The 23,078-nt window shown below is 38.2% G+C and overlaps 1 protein-coding gene across 24 annotated transcripts in view; it reads right to left on the bottom strand.

The window, feature by feature from the left end:
• The window catches only part of DLG2 (discs large MAGUK scaffold protein 2), a 1,980,468-nt gene that overhangs the window by 529,853 nt on the left and 1,427,537 nt on the right, over nucleotides 1-23,078 (bottom strand). For all 24 annotated transcript variants that reach the window (XM_032852928.1, XM_032852923.1, XM_032852924.1 and 21 more), the window contains one exon: nucleotides 10,132-10,301. In XM_032852928.1, coding sequence (XP_032708819.1) covers nucleotides 10,132-10,301 — 170 coding nt within the window. The remainder of the gene's footprint in view (nucleotides 1-10,131; nucleotides 10,302-23,078) is intronic.

Below are 23,078 nucleotides of genomic sequence, written 5' to 3'. Positions count from 1 at the left end.
AAAGCTTTTTACGGATATCCTTATGAAGACTGACCAAATACTAGCTCAGAGAAAGAGCCCCACAATCCAAAAGATACATCTTTTACCCAGAAATAATCGAGGACTAACTGTGTACGTATTCAAGAAATTCTATAGAAAGTTCCTCAGAGCAAGGTGAACTCATCCAATGTGTTGTCCTTTGTCCAATTTAAAAAAAAGAATTTATTCTTTTGGGGGAGAGGGAGTGGTGACTGAGGCACAATGTATTTCCAAGAAGACTGGTTCTCTGGCTTAATACAAACAGGCATTTTCTTTTTGACTCTGAATATTATCCTTCAATAAGAGGTTTCACTGCACATGCAGTCAAGCAAATTCCCCCGTGTACTCAAGGGAACAATTCTGGTAATTCAAAAGGACAGAAAAATTTTAGCACTAAAAGGAAAATGTTCTGTTTTGAGACCTCATGCCAAACAGCTGAGTTTGCCATTTGTGCTTATAAGAATCAAACCATTATTCAGAACGGTCCTTCACCACAGATAGGCCTACCTGCCACTTAGAACTCAGAGCCCAGGACATGGGCCTAAATAGAGAGTAAGCTGTGCCTTGCATTCAGGGACACACCTGCATATACATTCAAAATGAATACATGTTATAATTTACCCCATGGTAAGAAAGGGGGGGGATGTGTGATGTCCCTCGATGGAGTGCATGGTTGGATGCCAGTAATAAAAGCAGTTGCATAATCTTCATGTTCAGTTTTGATCCACGGACCTGGTGAACTGCTTGGGTATGAACAGCTGAATTGTGGACATCTGAAAACTTTGCTCTCCTAAACACTTCTGACTTATCATGGTCAGGAGACAGTAGCCCAGCTTGTTAGAGAACACCATCAGCAAAGCTATCCATGGACAGAGGGAATAAAAACAATGGTTTCGGGGCTGGCAATCTCTGCAGTATGTGTAAGGAGGATACATTTAATTTTCAACTAAATTCTTAGTATGTTCAAATGTTCACAGAACATTATTGTTTGCTCTAGGCCTAGATGCCAAAATTCAAGTTGTAGAGTAATTTACCAAGGATCCATCTCTGAAAACTGTCAGATGAGTGCCTCACATCAACTCTGAGGAGGTTCACTCCAGTCCCATTAGCGTCAGAGAGAGAAGAGACAAGAGTAGATGGCAGAACAAGGACAGATTAGGAAAAAAAAAAAATTGAGAATGCAGATAGAGACAAGTCATAAACTTCATTCAAGTTAGATACCTGAGAAATCCTCTGTCTATTATACCAGACATATGCCACATTAATCTTTAACTAAGCTGGACAATAAATCTGTCAAGTAGGCTATTAAGAAAAAATAAAATAAAAATCCTCAATAACTTGGAAACTGGTTTTTGATAAATCAGCCTTTTAAGCAAAGTGTTAGATGCTTCAAATACTGTTTCATCCCAATCTCTTGAACAGATAGTTACAATAAAATTTTAAAAAAGGGGGGACAATGCAAAGGGTTTTACTCCTGGCCATAAAATCATGCATCTTACATCTTGGCCATTCCTTTTTCTGCTTTCCTTACTGTGGTAATGGTCATGATCTGTCTTGGACTCTCCTCCACTTACTGCTCAGAGTCTGGTACAGACTATATCTAGGGCTTGTATTTTCAGCATTCATCAAATGCTTCTAATTTGCACAGGTCGGGGCAGAAATCATAAACTCAGTATCTTAAGTGTGAGAATTAGCAGCTTGTTCATCTTCTTAACTTAGGCTGCTGATATCTATCCTTCCTACACCCTATGGGTTGCTTGGATCACAAGGTAACAAAAGCAGGAGCAGAGAGAAAGCAATAAAGCACTTCTGAAGTCCTTAGATGTGAAAGATTACTTCTAATTTGATCAGTCTCTGACAGTTCGGTGAGGAGATAAAACTGAACCGGCTTGGCATCTCCTGGATGTGGAGATGCATGAAGGAGAGAAGATGCATGAAGGAGAGAAGACAGAAGGGAAGGCTGAGATGAAATTTTGTCCCTGGAGGAGAGGGAGATCATAGGGGGCATGAAATGCCATGGCAAGAGATTTAGATTTTTACCTAATTGCAATGAAGAATCCCTGGAGACTTCTGAGCAGGGGAAAACAATGCACAGAGCTGTGATTTTTGCAAAATTTATCAAGGAGGAGCATATAAGCAGGGAGGGGGGATTGGCAATGGTCTGTTGCAGTAGCTCAGACAAGACGTAATGGTGGATATGGACCTCACAGTAACGGCAGTGGAGATTTTAAAGAGAAGATTAGTTGTGGTGGAGGTAACTTCCAAAGGACATGATGCCTGACTTAATAAAAGCAGTAGGAAAGAGAAAAGAATAAAAATAAAAGGACTCTGAGCTTTTTAATTTGGTGGCTAGGATAACCTTTAACTGAACTGGAGAGGTCAGAGCAGGAAATTACAGTGGTGAAGCACCTGTGGTGGAAGGTGGTACTAAGGGGACATCATGAGGTCAGTTTTCAACATGCTTGGAGCTATTTCTGCACATGGAGTCTACTGAAATGTTTGCCCATACTAGGAAGACTAGGGGAAAATACATACATATAAACATATATGCACATTTTCATGAAACAGATTCATATGTCACATCATAACTCAGACGCTGTTAGAAATAAATTTGACTAGAGCCAGAGAGAACTCAATTGCATATACAATATATGTGCATGTATATATACTAATGCTAATATGTTTTGTGTGTGTGTGTGTATGCATATGCATATAGAAATCTGGGCTAACATATGCAAAGATAAACTCAAAATGGATGAAAGACCTCAGAGTGAGGCAGGAATCTATCAAAATCCGAGAGGAGAACATAGGCAGTAACCTCTTTGACATCAGCCACAGCAACTTCTTTCAAGACATGTCTCCAAAGGCAAAGGAAACAAAAGTGAAAGTGAACTTTTGGGACCTCATCAAGATCAAAAGCTTCTGCACAGCAAAGGAAACAGTCAACAAAACATAGGCAACCCACGGAATGGGAGAAGATATTCACAAATGACACTATAGACAAAAGGCTGATATCCAAGATCTATAAAGAACTCCTCAAACTCAACACCCCCAAAACAGATAATGATGTCAAAAACTAGGAAGAAGACATGAACAGACACTTCTCCAAAGAATACATGCAAATGGCTAGCAGACACATGAAAAAATGTTCATCATCGCTAGCCATCAGTGAGATTCAAATCAAAACCACAGTGAGATACCACCTTATACCAGTTAGAATGGCCAAAATTAACAAGACAGTAAACAACGTGTGTTGGAGAGGATGTGGAGAAAGGGGAACCCTCTTACAGTGTTGGTGGGAATACAAGTTGGTACAGCCACTTTGGAAAACAGTGTGGAAATTCCTTAAGAAATTAAAAATAGAGTTACCCCTGGACCCTGCAATTGCACTACTGGCTATTTACTCCAAAGATACAGACATAGTGAACAGAAGGGCCATCTGTACCACAGTGTTCATAGCAGCAATGGCCACATTAGCCAAACTGTGGGAAGAGCGAAGATGCCCTTCAACAGACAAGTGGATAAAGATAAGGTCCATATATACAATGGAATATTATGCCTCCATCAGAAAGGATGAATACCCAACATTTGTATCAACATGGATGGGACTGGAGGAGATTATGCTGAGTGAAATAAGTCAAGCAGAGAAAGTCAATTATCATATGGTTTCACTTACTTGTGGAGCATAAGAAATAACATGGAGGACATTAGGAGAAGTAAAGGAAAAGTGAATTGGGGGAAATCAGAGAGGTAGATGAACCATGAGAGACTGTGGACTCTGAGAAACAAATTGAGAGTTTAGAAAGGGGGATGGTAGGGGGATGGCTGATTCTGGTGCTGGGTATTAAGGAGGGTACGGATTGCATGGAGCACTGCTTGTGGCGCATAAACAATGAACCTTGGAACACTGAAAAAAGAAAATTAAATTAAAGGAATCTGGGTTAACATGCAAATATAAATATATATGTATATATTTGTATATATCTAAATATATTTGCTTCATCTGGAAATGCTGAATATTAACACATTTTAATTACCTTTTTATTTTAATAAATAGTCAACAAATAATAGTCAACAAATAATACTAAAAAACAGATTGCATAAAATACTAGAAGAGTCTCTTTTAAAGCACTGGAGATGTGATGAACACTGGGTGCGATACACAACTAATGAATCATTGAACACAATACTAAAAACTAAGAATGTACTACATTTTGGCTAAATGAATTTAAAGTAAAAAAAAAGAAAAGAAAGCACTGGGATGAGTATGGGCTTTGCTGCTTTTTAAAATCAAATTGTAGCAAATTATGATAATAAAAAGACTAAAAATAATACAAATATGTACTTAAAATTTATAATTGCTATCCTGAAGATAAACTTATAAATTAGATAATCAGGCCCTGTCGATTTTGCAGATGAGGAAGGTTGAGACAAAGAGAGGTTAAGTCACATGTTTTGGGACCCACATCTACTTAAAGATGCCCGGGAACCTCTCCACTACATATCTGGCTTTTCCAATCACTGAAGTATACACATTATAAGTAGCCATTAGTGTAATGACTCTTATAGCTGGGGTATTTTATACTTATTTGGGAATAATAATCATCATAGCATTTTCAGTTTGCACTATTACAGACCTATGAAAGTGCAACACATATGTGAGAGTGTGAAAAAATTAAAACATTTTAAATATTAAAATACGTTTTGTAAATAATGAAGAATTGTAGAAATGTTTTGCTGGATGGACTTTATCACTACTTCAGATTTAATAAACTGGCTAAAATAAAGCCACAAGCAAGTCTACTTTGGGATATTAACAAAGTTATGGCCTGAACATTTTTCAGTTGTAGAGCTTGGCCCTAACCTAGTTGTATAATCCTTAAGCAATAAGAACATCTTTAAAAAGACATCTCATTGCTTATATAGGTTTTGGCTTCCTTGGCTCAGGCCACAGGAACAACGCTGCATGTGTTTAATCATATAGCTTCTTAGAAATTATGACTTAGTGTGTTCTTAGGAAAGTCACTAGAAAGACTTTTGTTGTAAACCAACTTCCTGGGGAACCACATGCCCACTTCAGATTTTCTTCCTTGTATATTTTTGGTTACTTGGAAAATTTAAATGAATTTGCCTAAACGCTACTTCCTATACATGATTACCCTTTTTTTTTTTCCTCTAAACTGTCCACAGACAGACACCCCAGCTGCTTGCAATGACCAAATCTGTAACTGTGAGATTAGGGAAATTTTTACATACTGTTAAGGAAAGACATTCTAAATTATTTGTGGCTATTCCCCAAATATTTATTAGTGAAATATGGGGTCATAAATCACCAGCCAGATAATTCTAGTTGAATATTGGGAAGATCAGCACTGCTACAGAGATAGAATCACATATACTGAAGGTCATTTTGGAATTAGTATTTTATACAATTATAGAATAAACATAATGGTATAGAATTAGAAAACTATATATTTAACTCTATCACAAATTATTTTTCAAGGATCCCTTAACACTGTCATCTATATAACCAGAAAAAAACCCATAAATAAACAAAACAAAAAGAATCCCAAAATAAAAATAGTTTGGGCATTAAGAATACCTACAAAAATAGATTCTTATTCTGATTATATTTATTATAACTGTTCAAAATAGCTACTATAGCCATATTCACCCTCTTTACATTAAAGATTTTTTGAAGAGAGAGTCAATATTCAGTATTTACCCAATTCCAGATATTTGACAAAATACAGGGTAAATTCAGAATATTACCTTGACGGGGATTGCAGACAGATATCTTCCAGTTCTGCCTCCTGGAAACCCTTTTCAAATGCATCACAGTCTTTCAACATGTTGGAAAGTGAATTCCTAATCTCCCCACAGGGGCTCCTCCCCAGTCTTCCCAGTCTCATAGATGGTATCCTAACACATTCAATTGCTCCATTAGAAAACTGGGCCTTATCCTTGGACATAGTCCCCATCAAGATCAGTAAGTGGCATCAATTATATCTCTGAGAGATGCCTGGGTGGCTCAGTCAGTTAAGCATCTACCTTTGGCTCAGGTCATGATCCTGGGGTCTTGGGATCGAGTCCTACATAGGGCTCTTTGCTCAGCAAGGAAGCTGCTTCTCCCTCTGCCTGCAGCTCCCCTGCTTGTGCTCTTTCTCTCTCTCTCTCTGACAAATAAATAAATAAGATTTAGCTGGACTCCATCCATTTTTCTTGACCTTCTGCAAATAACCCCTAATAGATCTCTGCTCCCACTCATGCCCTTTCAATGAATTTTCTTCACAGCAACCAAATGATCTTCTGAAAATGACTATTTTGATCATCTCACTCCCATGCTGAAAATTCTGCAGTAACTTCTTGCTGCTTTATCTTGAAATAAAATAACATATCTTTAAATGTGGTCAACGAGCCTTTGGGTGATTGGGTACCACTTACCATGACAGTATCATTTCATGTCATTCACTATCCTCTCATCAAACACCAGTCACAATGGACTTCCTTATCTAGATATTTTCTACTTTAGGGCCTTCATACACACATGCTTTTACTTCTGTCTGGATGCTCTTCTCTACCCTTTATCTAGCTTACTTCTATTTTTCTTTTTCTTTCAAGGTTTAGCTTAGGTGGCACTTTCTTAAATAAGTCTTCTTTGACCCTCTATTTGATTGGCCACTTTATAATCTTTTATGCTCATTCTAGCTAGCATGTTTCCCAATACACATCATGGGTATTTTCTACATTAGGCTAATATCTCCTTGAGCAAGAACTATTTCTACTTTTACCATGAATCTCCATTGTCAGCCTCTGTGCCAGGAACATAATAAATACTTAATATTCCTTGAATCATTGAAGGACTAAATTGATGAAGACATCCAGTTAGCTCTGTATTGCACGCGCATAATCGAGGTTAGTTAGCCCAGTTGGCTAGAGAGTTGATGGACTATAGAGAATGCCCACATCCTCAACAAAGGGTCCATAAGGACCTGTGAGCATATGCTAAAATTTTAAATATTCTGGAGCATTTTGGCTTTCCTGGTCAAGATGAATCATGACACATATTCCATCACAGAGCTGATATCATTTTGCCTTGCATTAAAGTTAGTTGACTTTATGTCTTTCTTGCCCATGAGAACTTTCTGATTCTTCCATCAGAATCACATCTGAATTATCTTTATCCCCCCGGGTGCATGACAGTTTCCACAGTAGGAGCTAAACATTGGTAGAAATTTATTTAATTTTTTAAAAGACTTTATTTATTTACTTATTTGTTTGTTTGCTTGTTTTCCAGAGAAAGAGAAAGCAAGCGAGCATAAGCAGGGGGAGCTGCAGGCAGAGGGAGAAGCACGCTCCCCGCTGAGCAAAGAGCCCTATGTGGGACTTGATTCCAGGACTCCGGGATCATGACCTGAGCTGAAGGCAGATGCTTATCTGATTGAGCCACCCAGGCATCCCAAGAAATTTATTTTAAATATCTTGCCATTCAAAATCTATGAATTAAGAGGTGCTAAGTAAAGTTAATATTGTAAGGTACCGTCATATTTAGTGCCGAATCTAATTTAATTATTCAACTTACTAATTCAGCACTTCCCATGTTTAAGGCACTGGGAAATGCATTAGGAATTTAAACAATAACTAACACCTTTTCTTTCCTTGTGTGTCAATAAACTTATGGAAAAACAAATCCCCATCAGTGACCTTTGGATGGTGACAGTATAAAAATGTATGATTGACTCAATGTAATCCCAACAGGACTAACAGGCCCACACCCCTCTTTAGGGATATGGCAGTTCCCTGCTTCCTGGGAGGTGAGGTTAAGTTCTAATAATGTCCTAGTTCTTCATGCTTCAGTAAACCAACGCTATCAGTCGTCTGCCATGTACTTTTGGGTTACTGCCAGGGTTTTCTTGTTGGATTACACTCACCTGTCCCCACTTCCCCCTTTTTATGTCCTATGGCAATTCCTGTCCTACCCTCTGCTCAAAGGAGACAACAGTTAAGACTGAAATAAACCAGTCAGACGGGACCCTGGCATCAAAGATCCCCCAAAACTGTTCCTGCTAAAATTAAGGAGTTTTGGCTATGGATTCACAAGAACCTTGAAGTGCTCTGTTGAGCAGCTAGAGGTCAGCGAGCTAGCTAGTGGCTCAGCTAGCAGGAGGCCTGCTAATAGATGCTAATGCTTTGCCCAGTGCTTCAAACTGGTATTCGCTTTAGGATGGTGCTGAATAATCACCATTAATTGAATTGTAGAAATACCTGCTTGCTATTTGTAAATAGCATGTATTTTTCATAGAAATCGTGTGATGCTCAAATTGTTTATCTTTAGATCACCTTGCAAATAGGGTTTTAGTAAATGTGAAAAGGTTAGAAAGTCTTTCCTTTCATACTACCAGACATTGTGGTATGCAAATGCTTTACTTCTTTTTTTTTTTTCTCCAGATTTAATTATGTGATTTTAATCCATTTGAATTTAGCTCACGGGGCATCTTTGTATATATTCATTACATAACCAAGCAATTGTAGCAAAGTTTGAAGCTATTTGTAGTAAAACATACTACAAATAACATGTACATACAGGTAATATTCGTTTGGGAGTCAATTAGGGCCAGCCACTGTTCTAATTAGTTTAGTGAATTGGCTCATCTAATCCTCACATTTCTAGGGGCAACTACTATTATTACCTGCATTTTTAGATGAGAAAATTAAGGCTCAGAGAGGTTAAGCAATTTGCTCAAGGTCAAACGGCTAGTATGCTGCAGAGGTAGCACTTCAGCTCTGGAGGCTACACTTTTAACCAGCAAGATTTAGTTAAATGTTTAATTTTCATAAACCCTGTGGGACAGATACTACCATTATGATCCCCATTTAATAATGAGGGGATTGGTCCAACCACTATCACTCTGCTGGTAAGTGGCTGAATCAAGCTTTTAAACTCAGTCCTGTCTGACTCCTGGGTCTGAGATCTTAAATATCAGCCACTACAGACTTCTAGAGAAGGCAGTGTACTTACTTCCTTTTTAATCCCATCTAACATTAGAGATTAAGTAGATTTTAAGGGAAAGAGAAATGATTTACTCAAATAATACAGTAACTATCTGGTCATAATCTTCTAAAAATATTTGAAAAACTGTTAAGCCAATTATTGGATTTTTCTTAAAATATTTGAAATACTTTTAAGCTAATATTAAATGTCATCATTCTGAAGAGCACAGCCCAAATGACTGTTCTTAAAAATTAGTGTAATAATTCATCTCACTGTTCGTGTGACTCCCCAGAGTAACTGCAATTACTCAAGAGATCTGTGAGCATTTAGGGGTGCCTGGGGTGGCTCTGTGCATTACGTCTCTGCCTTTAGCTCAGGTTATGATCTCTGGGTCCTGGGATTGAGCCGCATAAAGGGCTCTCTGCTCTGCAGGGAGCCTGCTTCCCCTCCTCTCCCCGCCTGCCTCTCTGTCTACTTGTGGTCTCTCTCCCTTTGTCAAATAAATAAATAAAATCTTAAAAAAAAAAAAGAGAGAGAGATTTGCATTTAGAAAAAAATAAATAAAATTTAGAAAAAATAAATTTTTTCTATTCTTTTTTTTCTATTTTGACTATAGCAAATATAAAATATTATGTGGTACTTTTTGGGTGTAACTCATGAAAGTATTACAAATCAAAACAAATCACAACAGTATTATAAAAAAATAAAATAACTGTTATTTTGAAATAGACTAGTTTAATTATTATCATTCATATTACTGTTTTACTAGATGAGGACTCACCATTTAGATCTTAAAAATGAGAAGGAATGTATGTGCCAGCCAAGTCACAATGATACAGTAAAATTAAAAATTTATAGAAAATGCCAATGGTTTATAAAAACACTGCTTATAAGGACATTCCTATATAAATCTGTCCTTTTCTTTCTGTGAGTTCCTATTTAGAGTATTGATTTCCTTGACCTCTGTAAAACCACTACTGCACCATTTTGGATCTCTAGGTGAGGACTGAATGTCAGAAACTAAGAGAAGAGAGTACGCTGTCGGTGGATTATGGCATATCCATTTTGGCCAAATGGTTTGTCACAGGTGTCTCATTGTGAGTCATTTATGGTTTTATTACCTTTAGGTCCTTTGAACAGTTTGATCTCCACAACAGTCTCCAGAATGGGTCGTCTTCTGCGCACATACAGGCGAACGATAGACCCCGCTTCTTTGAGAGCTTCCACGGCTTTACTGTGGGAAACCTCTGACACGTCGACCTCATTCACCCGCAAGATACAATCATTGACCCTGGAAGACAGGGAAAGAAGAAAAAGTGAGGGTGGCTGGGAAGATTTCTTAAAGTATATTATCATTGTTAGTGAACCTGAAGAGGCGAGGAAGCAAAGAGTACAAGCAATTTTAAAATGTTTCTATTTGGAAGAAGCAATTCAAACGAAGGAAACCTTAAACTCCGCAGCCTTCCCAGGCTTTCCAAATGGACTTGCACTACCGGTCAGGCCCCTCTTGCACTTGGGTTCCCTGGGACAGGAAGCGTGTGGTACACGCTGTGAGTTCAGAGGACTGCACATTTTGAGGCCGCTGTCAGTTACATCATTTTTTTTTTAAAGGTTTTATTTATTTGTCAGAGAGAGAGAGAAAACACAACCAGAGGGTATGGGAGGCAGAGGGAGAAGCAGGTTCCCTGCTGAGCAGGAAGCCTGATGTGGGACTTGATCCTAGGACCCTAGGATCATGACCTGAGCCCAAGGCAGCCACTCTACTGACTGAGCCACTTACGCATCCCATATTTCAATTGTTTCTAGCTGGTCTGACTGAGGGTTATGATTGCAGTGGTTCTCAGAACTTACTATGGATTATACAGACATCACAAATGTAACCTTATAGATGAATTTTCTTAAATTTTTAATTTGCTACTTATAAAGGTAATATATGGTCATTTTAGAAAATCTGAAAAATGTAACCATGCAGAAAGAAGAAAAAATATACATGACCTAATCATCTAAAATAAATGTGTTAGCTTTCTGGTAAACTGTCTTCCCGTATTTTGTTTTGTTTTGTTTTCCCTTTCCCCCTCAAATTCATATCACAATACTACAGATTCAGATTTCACAAAATTCAAAGAAAATTTCAGGTAATCTTTGGCTTGGGTATTTACTTTGAAAACCAAGAATTATGGTAACATAATTTTTGACATTTTCTCTTCAGGAGGGATCATCTGACTTTTCTATAAAACTGTCCAGGTAATATATATTTATGTAGCCATAGACTTCAAATCTCTTTTATGTTCATGATAATTAGTAAAAACTTTAATAATAGTTAAATGTATGAAACTTGAGACTAGAAAGATTTCCTTCCTTTACTTTGAATATGCACTCTAATATTGCCCATCTCAGTTTAGTATGTTGCTCAGAGTAAGAAATAAGGGGCTACCCTTGCTTGACTTCCTCATCCCACTACCACATGTTTATCTCTACCTGCAGTCTATCCGCAATCTGTCCACATTTCTTAATCTGCACTGCTATCATCCTGGTTGACGTTAATGTCCCCTCCCACCTGGATTATTTCTACAGCCTTCTACCTACTTCCCCTGGACCCTCTCTTGTCAACGTTTAATGCATTTTCCACACAGTGGACAGGATAAAGTGAACATAATTGGTTGCTTTTTCATCTTCCATTCCCCATTTCCTTCTTCCCAATAGTGCCTGATTTGCTCAGACAATCACTCCTTACAATGAATGAAATAATAAGTCTAAGTTCAATGACCAGGCCTTCCATTTCCTAAGTTGGTAAACACTGATAATTAGCTTCTTAGCCTCTGTGTTCGCATCTATAAATAGATACAATACTAACATCAACAATAAAGACTTATGGGGAAGATTAAATGAGATAATGTACATGTAAATCTTTAGCAAGGAGTCTGGTATGCATTAAGCACCTAATAAATGGTAGCAGTGAAAAATTTTTGATTTATAATTTTAACTATTAGATCCTTTCCATAATCTTGTGAATAAGTCATTATCCACATTACAGAAATGAGAATTGTTTCAAGTGATCAAGTTCTTTGTCTAAAGCTGTCAGAAATTTGGGTAGAAATTGGATATGATCTTCCAGTCATATTATTTCCAATCATATATCCAATTGGATAGGTCTTACAATTTCCAAAGTTGGGCACTCTCCTCTTAGAGATCACATACATCTAAATGTTGCAAACAGTTTCACATACATGTACACATCAATTCAAACTTATAACATGGTAGTGAAAATATTATACAAAAAGTATAGGAAGAATTTTTCTATCATTTTTTCCCCCATAACTTCTCTATACCTGTTTGGGGAGCTTAGTTATAGACACTCTTGTCTCAATGAGAACCCTGATTAGGTTCAAGTTTCTGAATTTCTGAATTTCACATATTAAGATTCAATGATGTCATTTCATCATAACACATGCTATGGCTTTATTAGGTTTACACATACACTTCCTCTCTGAATGACCAAAGGGAAAAAAAAATGGAAAATTACCAATTAAAATAGTTTTGAAAACGTAGGCAACACGGGTGCCAGCCGCCCTGCAGCAGCTGGTCCTTTGAGAGTGGGTAATTTTGTCATCTCATGATAATGCAAACACATAGTGTTTACTGTCGCCCTATGCTCAGAATATTAATCGTATCTTAAAACACTGCTTTCCATCGAAGGGAGTGGCTGACATTTAAAAAAAAATTCTGGATGCTGTATCTAGTCGAACTGTACTAAATTTTTCCTTTTGTATACAGTGGAATCCTTAATTGTCAATTGCAGGGGTGAGGACATCACAGCCTAAATCATGTTTTTTTTCCTGAACATGTGGAGGAAATAGGCAACTTCAGCGCAGTGAAAAAAGCACTGGAATAGCCTTCAGGACACTTGGACTGGAGTCCCAGCTGCGTGACCACAGTCAAGTCACTTCATCTCTTTGAACCTCACTCCCCCATGAAAAAAGAGTAAGTGTGCCCAGAGTTTATGAGAGGAGTAAGCAGACAGGCAATGCATCTGGGTGTGTGTGTGTGGACTATAGAGTACAGTACATACGAGAGCTGTAGCTATTGATCAAAGATGAGTCAAAGATGCTGTGCTCAAGGACGAACTGGAAGGTGAACAGGATGGAAATGGAAAATTTAAGAGGGCTGGTTATGTGCCGTATCGGTTTAGCCACTTCATTTATTCACGGGCGCTTAACCCGCCCCCCCCATTTCTGAAACACTGATTCTCATTCTACAGATGACGAAATTTACTGACAAGGTCACAGTGGTGTTGAGGGCAGGGACATGATTCCAGCCTGACTTGGCCTTTTTCTAAAGCCTATGCTGATACAGAGTTCCTCAGAATGGATCATTTTAAATTAAAAAAAAAAAAAAAGAAGAAGAAGAAAGAAAGAGAGAGATGAGGGGCAGAGTTTATATATTCAAATTCTCAAATATAGAGGAAAGAATATCAAGCTGAAGTAGGGCACTCACTTGAAATAGCATCTGACTAGAGGGTCATAGTTATTTTCTTAGTTATTTAAAATTAATTTGCTTTCACTACTAGTAGATAACCTTTGTGAGTAAAGTCACCACCACATTCATTTTGAAACATATAAATATATCACTAGCTTCTGACTCAAGTAATACTATGTCCCAATAAAAAGTACAGCCTTTATCACATTCTTGATATGTATTAGAAATTCATTTATGTAAACATCTCCTCCTCCAGCCATGCAACTAAGTTGACGGTTTCATTTTCCAGTGCTTGCTGTTTCAAATATAAGTCTACAATATTCATTTTGTGAAATGGAACTATCCAAGAGATTAAAGCCTAATTTAAATCTTTTTCTTGTCTCATTGTCTTCAGAATTCTGTTTTTTTTCCTTACAGAAAATGTCTCAGAAATAAAAAGGACATTTTATCATTAACATGTCAATAGAATCACACCTAAATTTTGCATTAAACAAGTAAGTATTATGGAACATGATACAGTATCACTGAAAAGTCAAATAATACCTGACAAATTATTTGTTCCACTTTGAAGACACAATTTAAAAGAACAAGTAATATATACTCTTGCATAGGTATTAAGTATTTTCTGTTGGAAAATAAACTTTGTGATTTTCTACATTTTTTAAAGCGTTGATTCACTATAAATGAGCAGCAAATGCTGGTGTTACAACAGAAACATTCCTGTTCATTATGCATTTAAAATAACTGAAAGGAAAGATAACAAAGTTTCAGCTCTAGTTCTTTGTGGACACAGAGATTGCAGGTGTTTTAAAAAGCATATTTTTGCTTTTGGGTTTCATGCCAGGTCCTAAAATGGGCATATATCAGAGCTGAGAATCTAAGAACGTAGGCCTGGGAACCCTGGCACAGCCCCATCCACATGGAATGTTGGCCCCCCTCTAGAACTTAAGAGCAGTGTGGCTTGGGATAAATTACATGACATCCCACAGTCTCAGTTCTTCATCTGGAAACAGGGAAAAGATTGCTGCATGGATCAGATAGGATAATGTATGTGAAGTTCTCAGTATAGCGCCAGACAATGGTAAAACATTGTAGTTATGAAAAAGGGGTAAGTGATTTGCCTAAGAAAGATAAGAAGTAACTATAGAAAGAAGATACAGTAAGGAGACAAAGGAAGAGCGCTACAATCAGGATACTGAAAGGGTTTCTGACATCTTCCATGAGAAAGAGAGGAAGAAATGAGATAAATGGGGTTTGGAGGAAGAAAAATGTAGAAAGAGGGCTTTCAGTAGCTCCTATTTGATGACGAGTAATGTAATTCCCCTTTAATTTTACCCCCTGCTGCAGAGCAGGGAGACTGATATGGAACTAGATCCCAGGACCTGGGGATCATGATTCGAGTTGAAGGCAGATGCTTAACTGACTGAGTCACCCAAATGCCTAAACAACAAAAATTTCTAACAAATATAGACAGACTTTGTGATCAGTGCTTAACTGATCACATGCATTATTTCCTTTAGCTATATCCTATTTTCTTTTTAATACTTAAGTTCGTCTTGTCTTCTGGGAAGTCATCCTCACCTCAACTGGCTTGTCCCATGTCCCACTGCAAGGAAGTCAGTGGGTAATATTAATAGGGTTAGCAGATTTAGCAAATAAAAAGTTTAAAATATCAAGCTAAATTTGGCTTTCAAATAAAACACTAATAATAGGGGTGCCTGGGTGGCTTGGTCAGTTAAGCATCTGCCTTTGGTTCAGGTCATGATCCCAGGGTCCTCAGATTGAGTCCCACATCAGGCTCCTTGCTCCTTGCAGGGGGCCTGTTTCTCCTTCTGCCTGCTGCTCTCCCTGCTTGGGCTCTGTCTCTTTCTCTGATAAATAAATAAATAAATAAATAAATAAAATCTTTAAAGAAACACTAATAATAATTCAGAAAAACAAACACTTTTCTTAGTATAACTATATTCTATAACATGTCTGACACATACTAAATGTACTTGTGTTTGTCTTATATTCAAATTTCAGTGGGTCTCTTATACTTCTAAAAATACAGTATTTATAAAAGCCCTGAACTATACTTATATTATGCTTATGGATATGCTTATATATTTTGCAACAGAAACTGAAACACAAAGAGGTTTATAATGACAGTAAGTTAATGTCTACATAGTCTTAAATCTCATGCACTCTACTATCCACATTTCTCCAGTTAAAAATAATTTTGGGACTTATTTAAGGTCCAATCCCAACTACTGAGTAACCATCAATGGGGTCAAGGATCATACTGGCCAACAGTAAACCCAAGGCAAATAACAAATTCTAGATCAAGGGCTATTAAACTTTAGCATGAGCTAGTTACTTGGAGAGCTCGGTAAACCACAGATTGCTGGGCTCCACTCTTGAGTCTGTAATTCAGTAGGTCCGGGGCAGGAGAGAGGGCTTACATTTCTAACAAATTTCTAGGTAATGTTGGCCATGCTGGTCTGGGACCATACTCTGAAAATCATTGTGCTATGTATTGAAGAGTCACTCACTTGGCTCATATCTGGTTCATTCTAAAACGAACAGGAATACTCAATCTTATGTAGATCAAATTGATGGTGATAAAAGTCCTGAGCTGACTCTAGAGCCAGTTCCCTGAGTGTTACAGCTTTTCATTATCATGAAGTCTCTAAATGCATTTGGACCAGGAGACCTGGGCTGCCACAATGTGTGAGACTGTGCAATATGCAAGCCATTTTCCAGCACTCATTTCCTGTCTGTCGCTCTTTTCCTGACTCTTTTCCTTTAGCAAAGACCAAGCGGTGGCCACTTCATTCTATACTTTTAAAAATAGGGCTTCGTCTTGTGTCTCTAACTCTGGGTAAGAGTAACTCGGGTTTATGATCCATAGAAGCCATCCCCTACAGTGAATGTACTGTTTCTCTGTATTTGCCACTTCATTTCCCTTATATAAAATGTTTGCAGGATTCTCTGCAGCTGTCATCTGGGAAAGATCACAGCTTTCCACAATGGGGGAAGAAATTGGCTATTTCAGCATCAGTGATTGGTCTTTCGGCACTTTCCCAGAAAAATCAGGGAGGCCAGCAGCAAATCTTGAGCCAGGTACTTAGTGGGTAAACATGGAAAAGAGGCATGAAATGGGAATCTCAAAGGGAAAAGATCATAGGACTGAGAATTACTTAGCCCATTCAGATGAATACTCTTTCTGCAGACAGAATTGTATGTCAGTTTCATGAATGAGGTCCTGGTACCACCCATCTGGGTCAGTGCAGTAGCTTCCTAACTGGTTTTCCTGACTGCCAGGTTAAGTCGCCCCACTCCCCTCCATCCAGACACACAAGTCCAGCTTCGGCTTCTGAAAGCAACTCTATCGTCATTTCCTCTCCCTCAACATTCATCAAGAGTTACTTAACCCATATAAAAACTGTTTATCTTTGCATTACCAATGTCTGGCACGAGGTTGTCACTTACAAATGAATAAACATCACTGAAGAGACTCTAAATCTGACCCCTCTCAAGCCCCTGTTCTAGCTAATTCATATCATCATTGTCCTGAGAAGATAATGAGCTCATTCCCATCTCTGCATTTTATTTCATGGTGACTTGCAAAGCCCTAATCAAAAGCAGCCTCATTCCAGGACATGTTCATAATCCATAGCTTCATAAACTATTTCCTAATCAATCAAATCCCCATTGCGCCTAATGCGTAAAGTATAAATACATGGTAGATTCTCACCAAAAAGCTATAGATAGACTTGGTGCCCCCACAGAACCTAAAAGTGAGTATACACATTAAGAAATACATTTAAGAATGTTGAATTTGATTTCTTGTTTTTCTCTACGCAAACCTGTTCCAATCCCAGAAGCTGATAGGAATCAACATAATATGAACTTCATAATTATACATCTTCTCATACTAATTAAATATGACTTAATGATATTGAAAATTTCAGTGAAAAGTTGAGAACCACAAGGAACGTGGTATTCTGGAAAGAATACTGAGTTATAACCAGATGTGAATTCTAATCCTGATTCTGCCCCTTTCCAGTTAAATAGGTCATTATTTAACAACCCCCAATGTTAAGTTGGATTCAGGGATGTTAAATTCTCTTCTAGCTCTGGTGTTCTATAAATCTAAGTTCAAGGTCAGCTTATACTGGCATCTATCTCTGTATGAAAATCTGGAGTGCATCTCAAATGGAGAGGAATGCCAAATTATCCTCATCTCTTCCCAATGAACAACTCTCTCCATTATTTTTTATTCTCTCTCAAGGTAAATTATTCCATTACCCAAAGTGGAAAGTGCTTCTTTCTCAACCACACATCCAATCTGTCACTTTTTGTTTGTTTGTTTAAGGTCTTCCCTTTATCTTCACTTACCCTATCTAAGATCTGGCTCTTATTATTAATCACCTGGATTCTGGGGGTGGGGATCAACCTCTTGCCAGTCTTCATGTCAACTTTGCTCTCTATAATCCATTTTCAGTTTATTGTCAGGATGGTATTATTAAAAACACACCTGATTCCTTTATTCTTCTATTTAATAGTCTTTTAATTGCTCTCCACTGCCTACAGATTTTCAAGGATTTTGAAAAATCCAAGAAGCTCTTTCTTCAAATGAAATCTTTCTCAGAAGCCATATAGTGTATAATTGTATAAAACAAAAGCAGAGTTTCTGTAATTTCTGAATTGGGGAGAGTATGGTGTCACAGTGCAGCTTGGTGGAAGGCCCTCATATGTGACTTCTCAAAGGGCTCCAAGGGATCCAGAAAGAGGGCATGGCATATGACTGAGCTAGAGAGTACCGAAAGAAATCCAAGGCAAGCCCTCTCTCCAAGCTAAATGCCCTGGTGCTGACCTGGGTCTGATGAAGTGGGTATCTTTTTCTAATTGATGTAAAGGCTTTCTATAGGCCAGCGCCTACTCATTGGGCTCTGTGGGACATAAACTGAATCCTTTTTGGATAAAGCTCACAGACCTTTACACAATAAACAGGTCTTTCTCTAATCTGGTTGTGACTCACCTCCTCAGCCCTGTCTCTTGCTACATCATTAACAGTTTCTTCAAACATCATTCAAGTTCATAGTCTAGGACTGTCCCTCTGCCTGAATAACCACCTCCAGACTCTACATTTGTCTAAGAACCTTACCCATCCTTTAAGACTAATGCCAATTCTGAAGTAGCTTTATGATTCAACAGGGAAGATAGAAAAACAAACTACTACATTTCAGTATTTTAAGTGCTATGGTGAGAGCAATATAGGATACAGGGTAACAAGAAGAAGTTGGCGAGATGAATAGAGAGAGAAGTGTTCCTGGGATAGCTTAGGGCCGGTGAAGTGAGGACCACAGACCAACTCTTCCCTGCCTTGTAAAGCCTGCTGAGGAATTGGAGTTGAACCTACAGGCAGTAGAAAGCCATTGTAGTGCTTAGCTAGAATAGTGTTTTAGAAAAAAAAAAAAAAAAAGGAATAATAATCTCTTTAGGTAGGATATAGAGATAGGGAGACTTGCTTAGATTTCGGAGGTGGAGTTAGGGTAGAAGAAAGCAAGGATTGTTGTTAGAGGCTATTGTATAATCTGATAAAAGATTTGTTACCCTGGGTTAAACCAGTGGCAGAGGCAATTAGATAGAAGGGAAGTGATGATGAGAGGGCTAATTCGAACCTACTAGATATGCTGATGGATATCTAGTAAGGGAGGTAAGGAAAAAGAGGAAATGTTTTGTTTAAACTTTTATCTCTGCCTATGAATCATGAGCCACATGAGAGAAATTCTATCTTAAATTCATTTTTTGTATCTTCAGTGTCTAGTATCACGCCTGGCACAGCAGGCAGCGAATATATGTTTGATTAATAAATGAATGAATTTTAAAAGTAGGGAAGTTAGTCGATGACATCTTTGCTGCCAGTGTCCATGTTTTCCTCATCCTCTCCAGTGACCTTGCCCCATGAGAATGTTGTCTTATGTCATCTTGTTTCTCTTCTATAAATAGAATCAACTCAAATGTAATCACTGGAAGAAACAAGCTATTATTCACAACTCTGTTTGTATTGGAAAAAAGAAAAAAAAGAATTCTAGGAAGAGGCCAAGGTCTAAACAAATAAAAAGAGCAAGTAATCACAATGATAAGATCTCAAATATTAGTTGAGAAATGTAATATATCTGATATGCACAAAGATGCACGTTCAACCAACATTTACTGAGCTTCTGTTACATAGTGCCAGTTGCTGTGTGGGCACAAAGATACAGTGGTGAATGAGAAATGTAAAGATGGCCCCTGACATGGGGGTGGAGAGGAGGAGATTGACAAGAAGACCCTCATTAAGTCACAAGGATAGCAGCCTGTGTCACTTAACATAAGACTAGCTCTAGCTTAAGTACATCTTCCAAACTTCAGAGTTGATGTTTTAATTTCAAGTTTTCATTTATTTTTCTCGTGATTGTCATAATTTTTGGAGCTTAATTTCCACAGAAAGAGAATTCAAAGAGAATTCGAGTATATACTATGCGGCAAACTGCTTGCAATCTTGCCGCTTACTTTGAACTGTTCTTCAATTACCAGGAATATATGAGGTGTCCCTTGATGCTCTCCCATGGCGCGTGTACACTAACTTATGAACCAGCTGATGTTCTGCACACTTCTACTTATACAGAGCAAATATATATTTTCTGATGATAAGTGATTTCAGCAGTTTATAAGGTGTATAAAATATTTAAGAGGAAATTGTTGGCATCTTTGAAGACTCTTAAAATTGTAAATATTAAATTTCATGGTGAGTAAATTCATTGGTTGTTATAGGGAAGCAATTCTCAGCATATGTATAGTTCAATAACAAATAACATACCTGTCTAAATTCATTTATTTATCTTTCTTTCTTTCTTGAGAGAGAGAGTGTGTGTGTGTGCACACACAGTGGGCAGGAGGGGCAGAGGGAAAAGGAAAGAATCTTAAGCACCAGACACGGGGCTCCATCTCATGACCCTGAGATCATGACCTGCACCAAAATCAAGAGTTGGACACTTAACTGACTGAACACCCAGGTGCCCCTATTTATTTTCTTATCTATTAGATTTTTCCCCACTAGAATTTAAGCTCTGTGAATTAAGATATCTTGTCTCTATTTTTTTATTGCCAGTGGCTGGCCCAGCTCCTCACAGTGGGCTCCCACCATCCACTCAGTTTTCCTGGTTCCCTCTACTTCCCATACCCTGTGTCTCCAATCTATCATCAAGATCAATCTTGCAAAATAGATTCCAACGCATCCATTTCCCTCCACTTCCACTACTGCCATCCAGTCCAAGTTACCACGCTTCTACCTGGATGTGCTGGCTCACTGTTCCTACTCCTGTTCTTTAGAACACATTCTCTACATGCAAGCCAGAGTACCTGATTTTTAAATGTGAATTGGATGGTGTTACTCACTGCTTCCTGAAGTCCTCCAACCTCTTCCTATATCACGTAAAATAAAATCCAAACCCTTTACCAGTCTTCTATGTCATTCCTGGCTCCCACTTCTTCCTATGCTCTCATCTTCTACCTCCCTCCCCCTTGTCCCCTTTATTCTAACCACAATGGCCCTACTTTTTTCTAGTAGGTACCTAGCTCATCTCTGCCCTAGGGTACTTCATCTTAGTATTCCTTCAGCTTTAAAAGTCTTTCCCTTATCTTGGCTTGGCTAGGTCCTTTTCATCAGTAAGATCTTACCTTAAGTGTCACCTCCTTCAAGAAGCCTACCTTGAGCACCCAACTGAAAGTAGCCACCAGGAATTCATCCTACAACACTCTGCTTCATTCTTTTCATAGCATTTCTTACTTGTGATATTTTGTGTATTTATTTATTTCCTGCCCAACAGACAAAAATTTAAGTTCCTTAGAACAGAAACCTCGTCTTGTTGACCATCTTATTCTAGGACAGTGCCAAGCTCATAGCAGTCACTCAGTGAACAGTTGAATCGCAAATAGATTAATGAATGAAGGGATGGATGCATAAGTAGTAGGTCTACCTAACTTGGATTGGGTTTGTCAACAACAAAGTATACACAATCTTGCTATCCAGATTTGAATTCTGATAGCTCTAGTTCAAAGCCCTTCTTAAATTTAAACCCATAATTATCAGAGTTATTTAGTACTGGCAAAGGCTGTGAGCAATTTCCTATCCAGCAGATAATGCTAAATTGCTTAGAGGTAGTAATTTTTGAGGGTAGATGATTAGTGATGCTGTTTTTGACCTTTTCTAAGTTACAATAATCAGCTGTTATTGTTTATGTGATTTCATAATACCCATACCCCTCATCTCTTTCTGAAGCTAAATCATATTTCATAAAATAAATTCAAATTACTGTTGTGATGAAAACTCATGACACATTTTGAAACTGGTACTATTCTATGATTCTATAAAACCAAAACGAGTGCTCACTGATTTAATGGTTGAATTGGTATGTTTGCAAATGGTATACTTAGTCCTTATGCTTGTTCTCGGCTACAGAGGCAAAACTCAGAGGCCTAAGGATGATAGCCAGAAGGGGTTAAGGGCACCAAATAGGATCCTTTGCTGCAGATATCTTTTCTCTTTCAGTAAATGGGTTTCATTTGAATTCATAATTTTCTCTTTTAAAATACTAATAAGTCCATTGTTGTCTGTCATTACACATACCTCTCCATGTAGACAGTGGGACTTTATTTTAGAGGTAGGAAGAGCAGGGGAACAATGAGGGGTAATTTCATGGAAGAATTTATTAGAGAAGACCATAGGCACCAGGGCGGCAGAGAAGAGAAGCTTCCAGAAGATAAAGTGTAAGGGCCTATTTAGCCAGAGCGATTCCATCTGGTTAAACAGTGATTTTATTTATGCAGTAAAACTTAAACTGACCCTGCCCGCACCCCCCAAGTCTGGGAAACCAGTCCCAGGTAACAAAGCCCAAATACAAGGGCGGGTCAGGTCAGGTAGAGATAACAGCCCGAATGCAGGCATGAGTCAGGACAGGTGGAGACATCCAATCAGTGGATAGCGCATACTGTCTCCCTAGCTACCAAGGAGTGTGGCCCCCACCTTTTGGGCGCCTTTTGGACGCCAACACTGACCAAGGTGCTAGGCTAGTTCGAATAGCTACTATAGGGTAAATTATAATTCAATTGGCCACCCATGTGTGACCTAACATGACTGTGCAGCTTTCTCTGTGTGTTGCAATCTCATTGGCCACCTGTGTGTGGCCAGGCCCAACCACAAGGCCTTTGCTCTATAAAAGTTTGCTCTATAAAAGTCTGTAAGGCAGGGAGGGGTTGCCTCTTTGTAAGAGACGGTCCTGGCCGGTCAGTTTGATTCTCGATGCTTGGCGCGAAAATAAAGCTTTGCTTGACCTTTGCTTTGTATCAGTCTCTCTCCTTTAATCACGGACCCATTATTGGGAGACCTTGCTAAAGGAGTCCAGAAAGAGATCCAAAAGAGATCTACACATTTCAAGGGATTCCTATGACAAGAAATGTAGTAACCTCCAGAAACAGTGTTCATAAAACATTTCAACAACATTATCTATTTTATTCTCGAAGTCTGGAAATATGCCATGTAGGTAATTCTACATCTTCAAGT

Source organism: Lontra canadensis, unplaced genomic scaffold (genome assembly GCF_010015895.1).
Source record: "Lontra canadensis isolate GAN:19392208 unplaced genomic scaffold, GSC_riverotter_1.0 scaffold7, whole genome shotgun sequence".
NCBI classification, from domain to species: domain Eukaryota; kingdom Metazoa; phylum Chordata; class Mammalia; order Carnivora; family Mustelidae; genus Lontra; species Lontra canadensis.
This window is presented reverse-complemented; position numbering and strand designations above follow the sequence as displayed.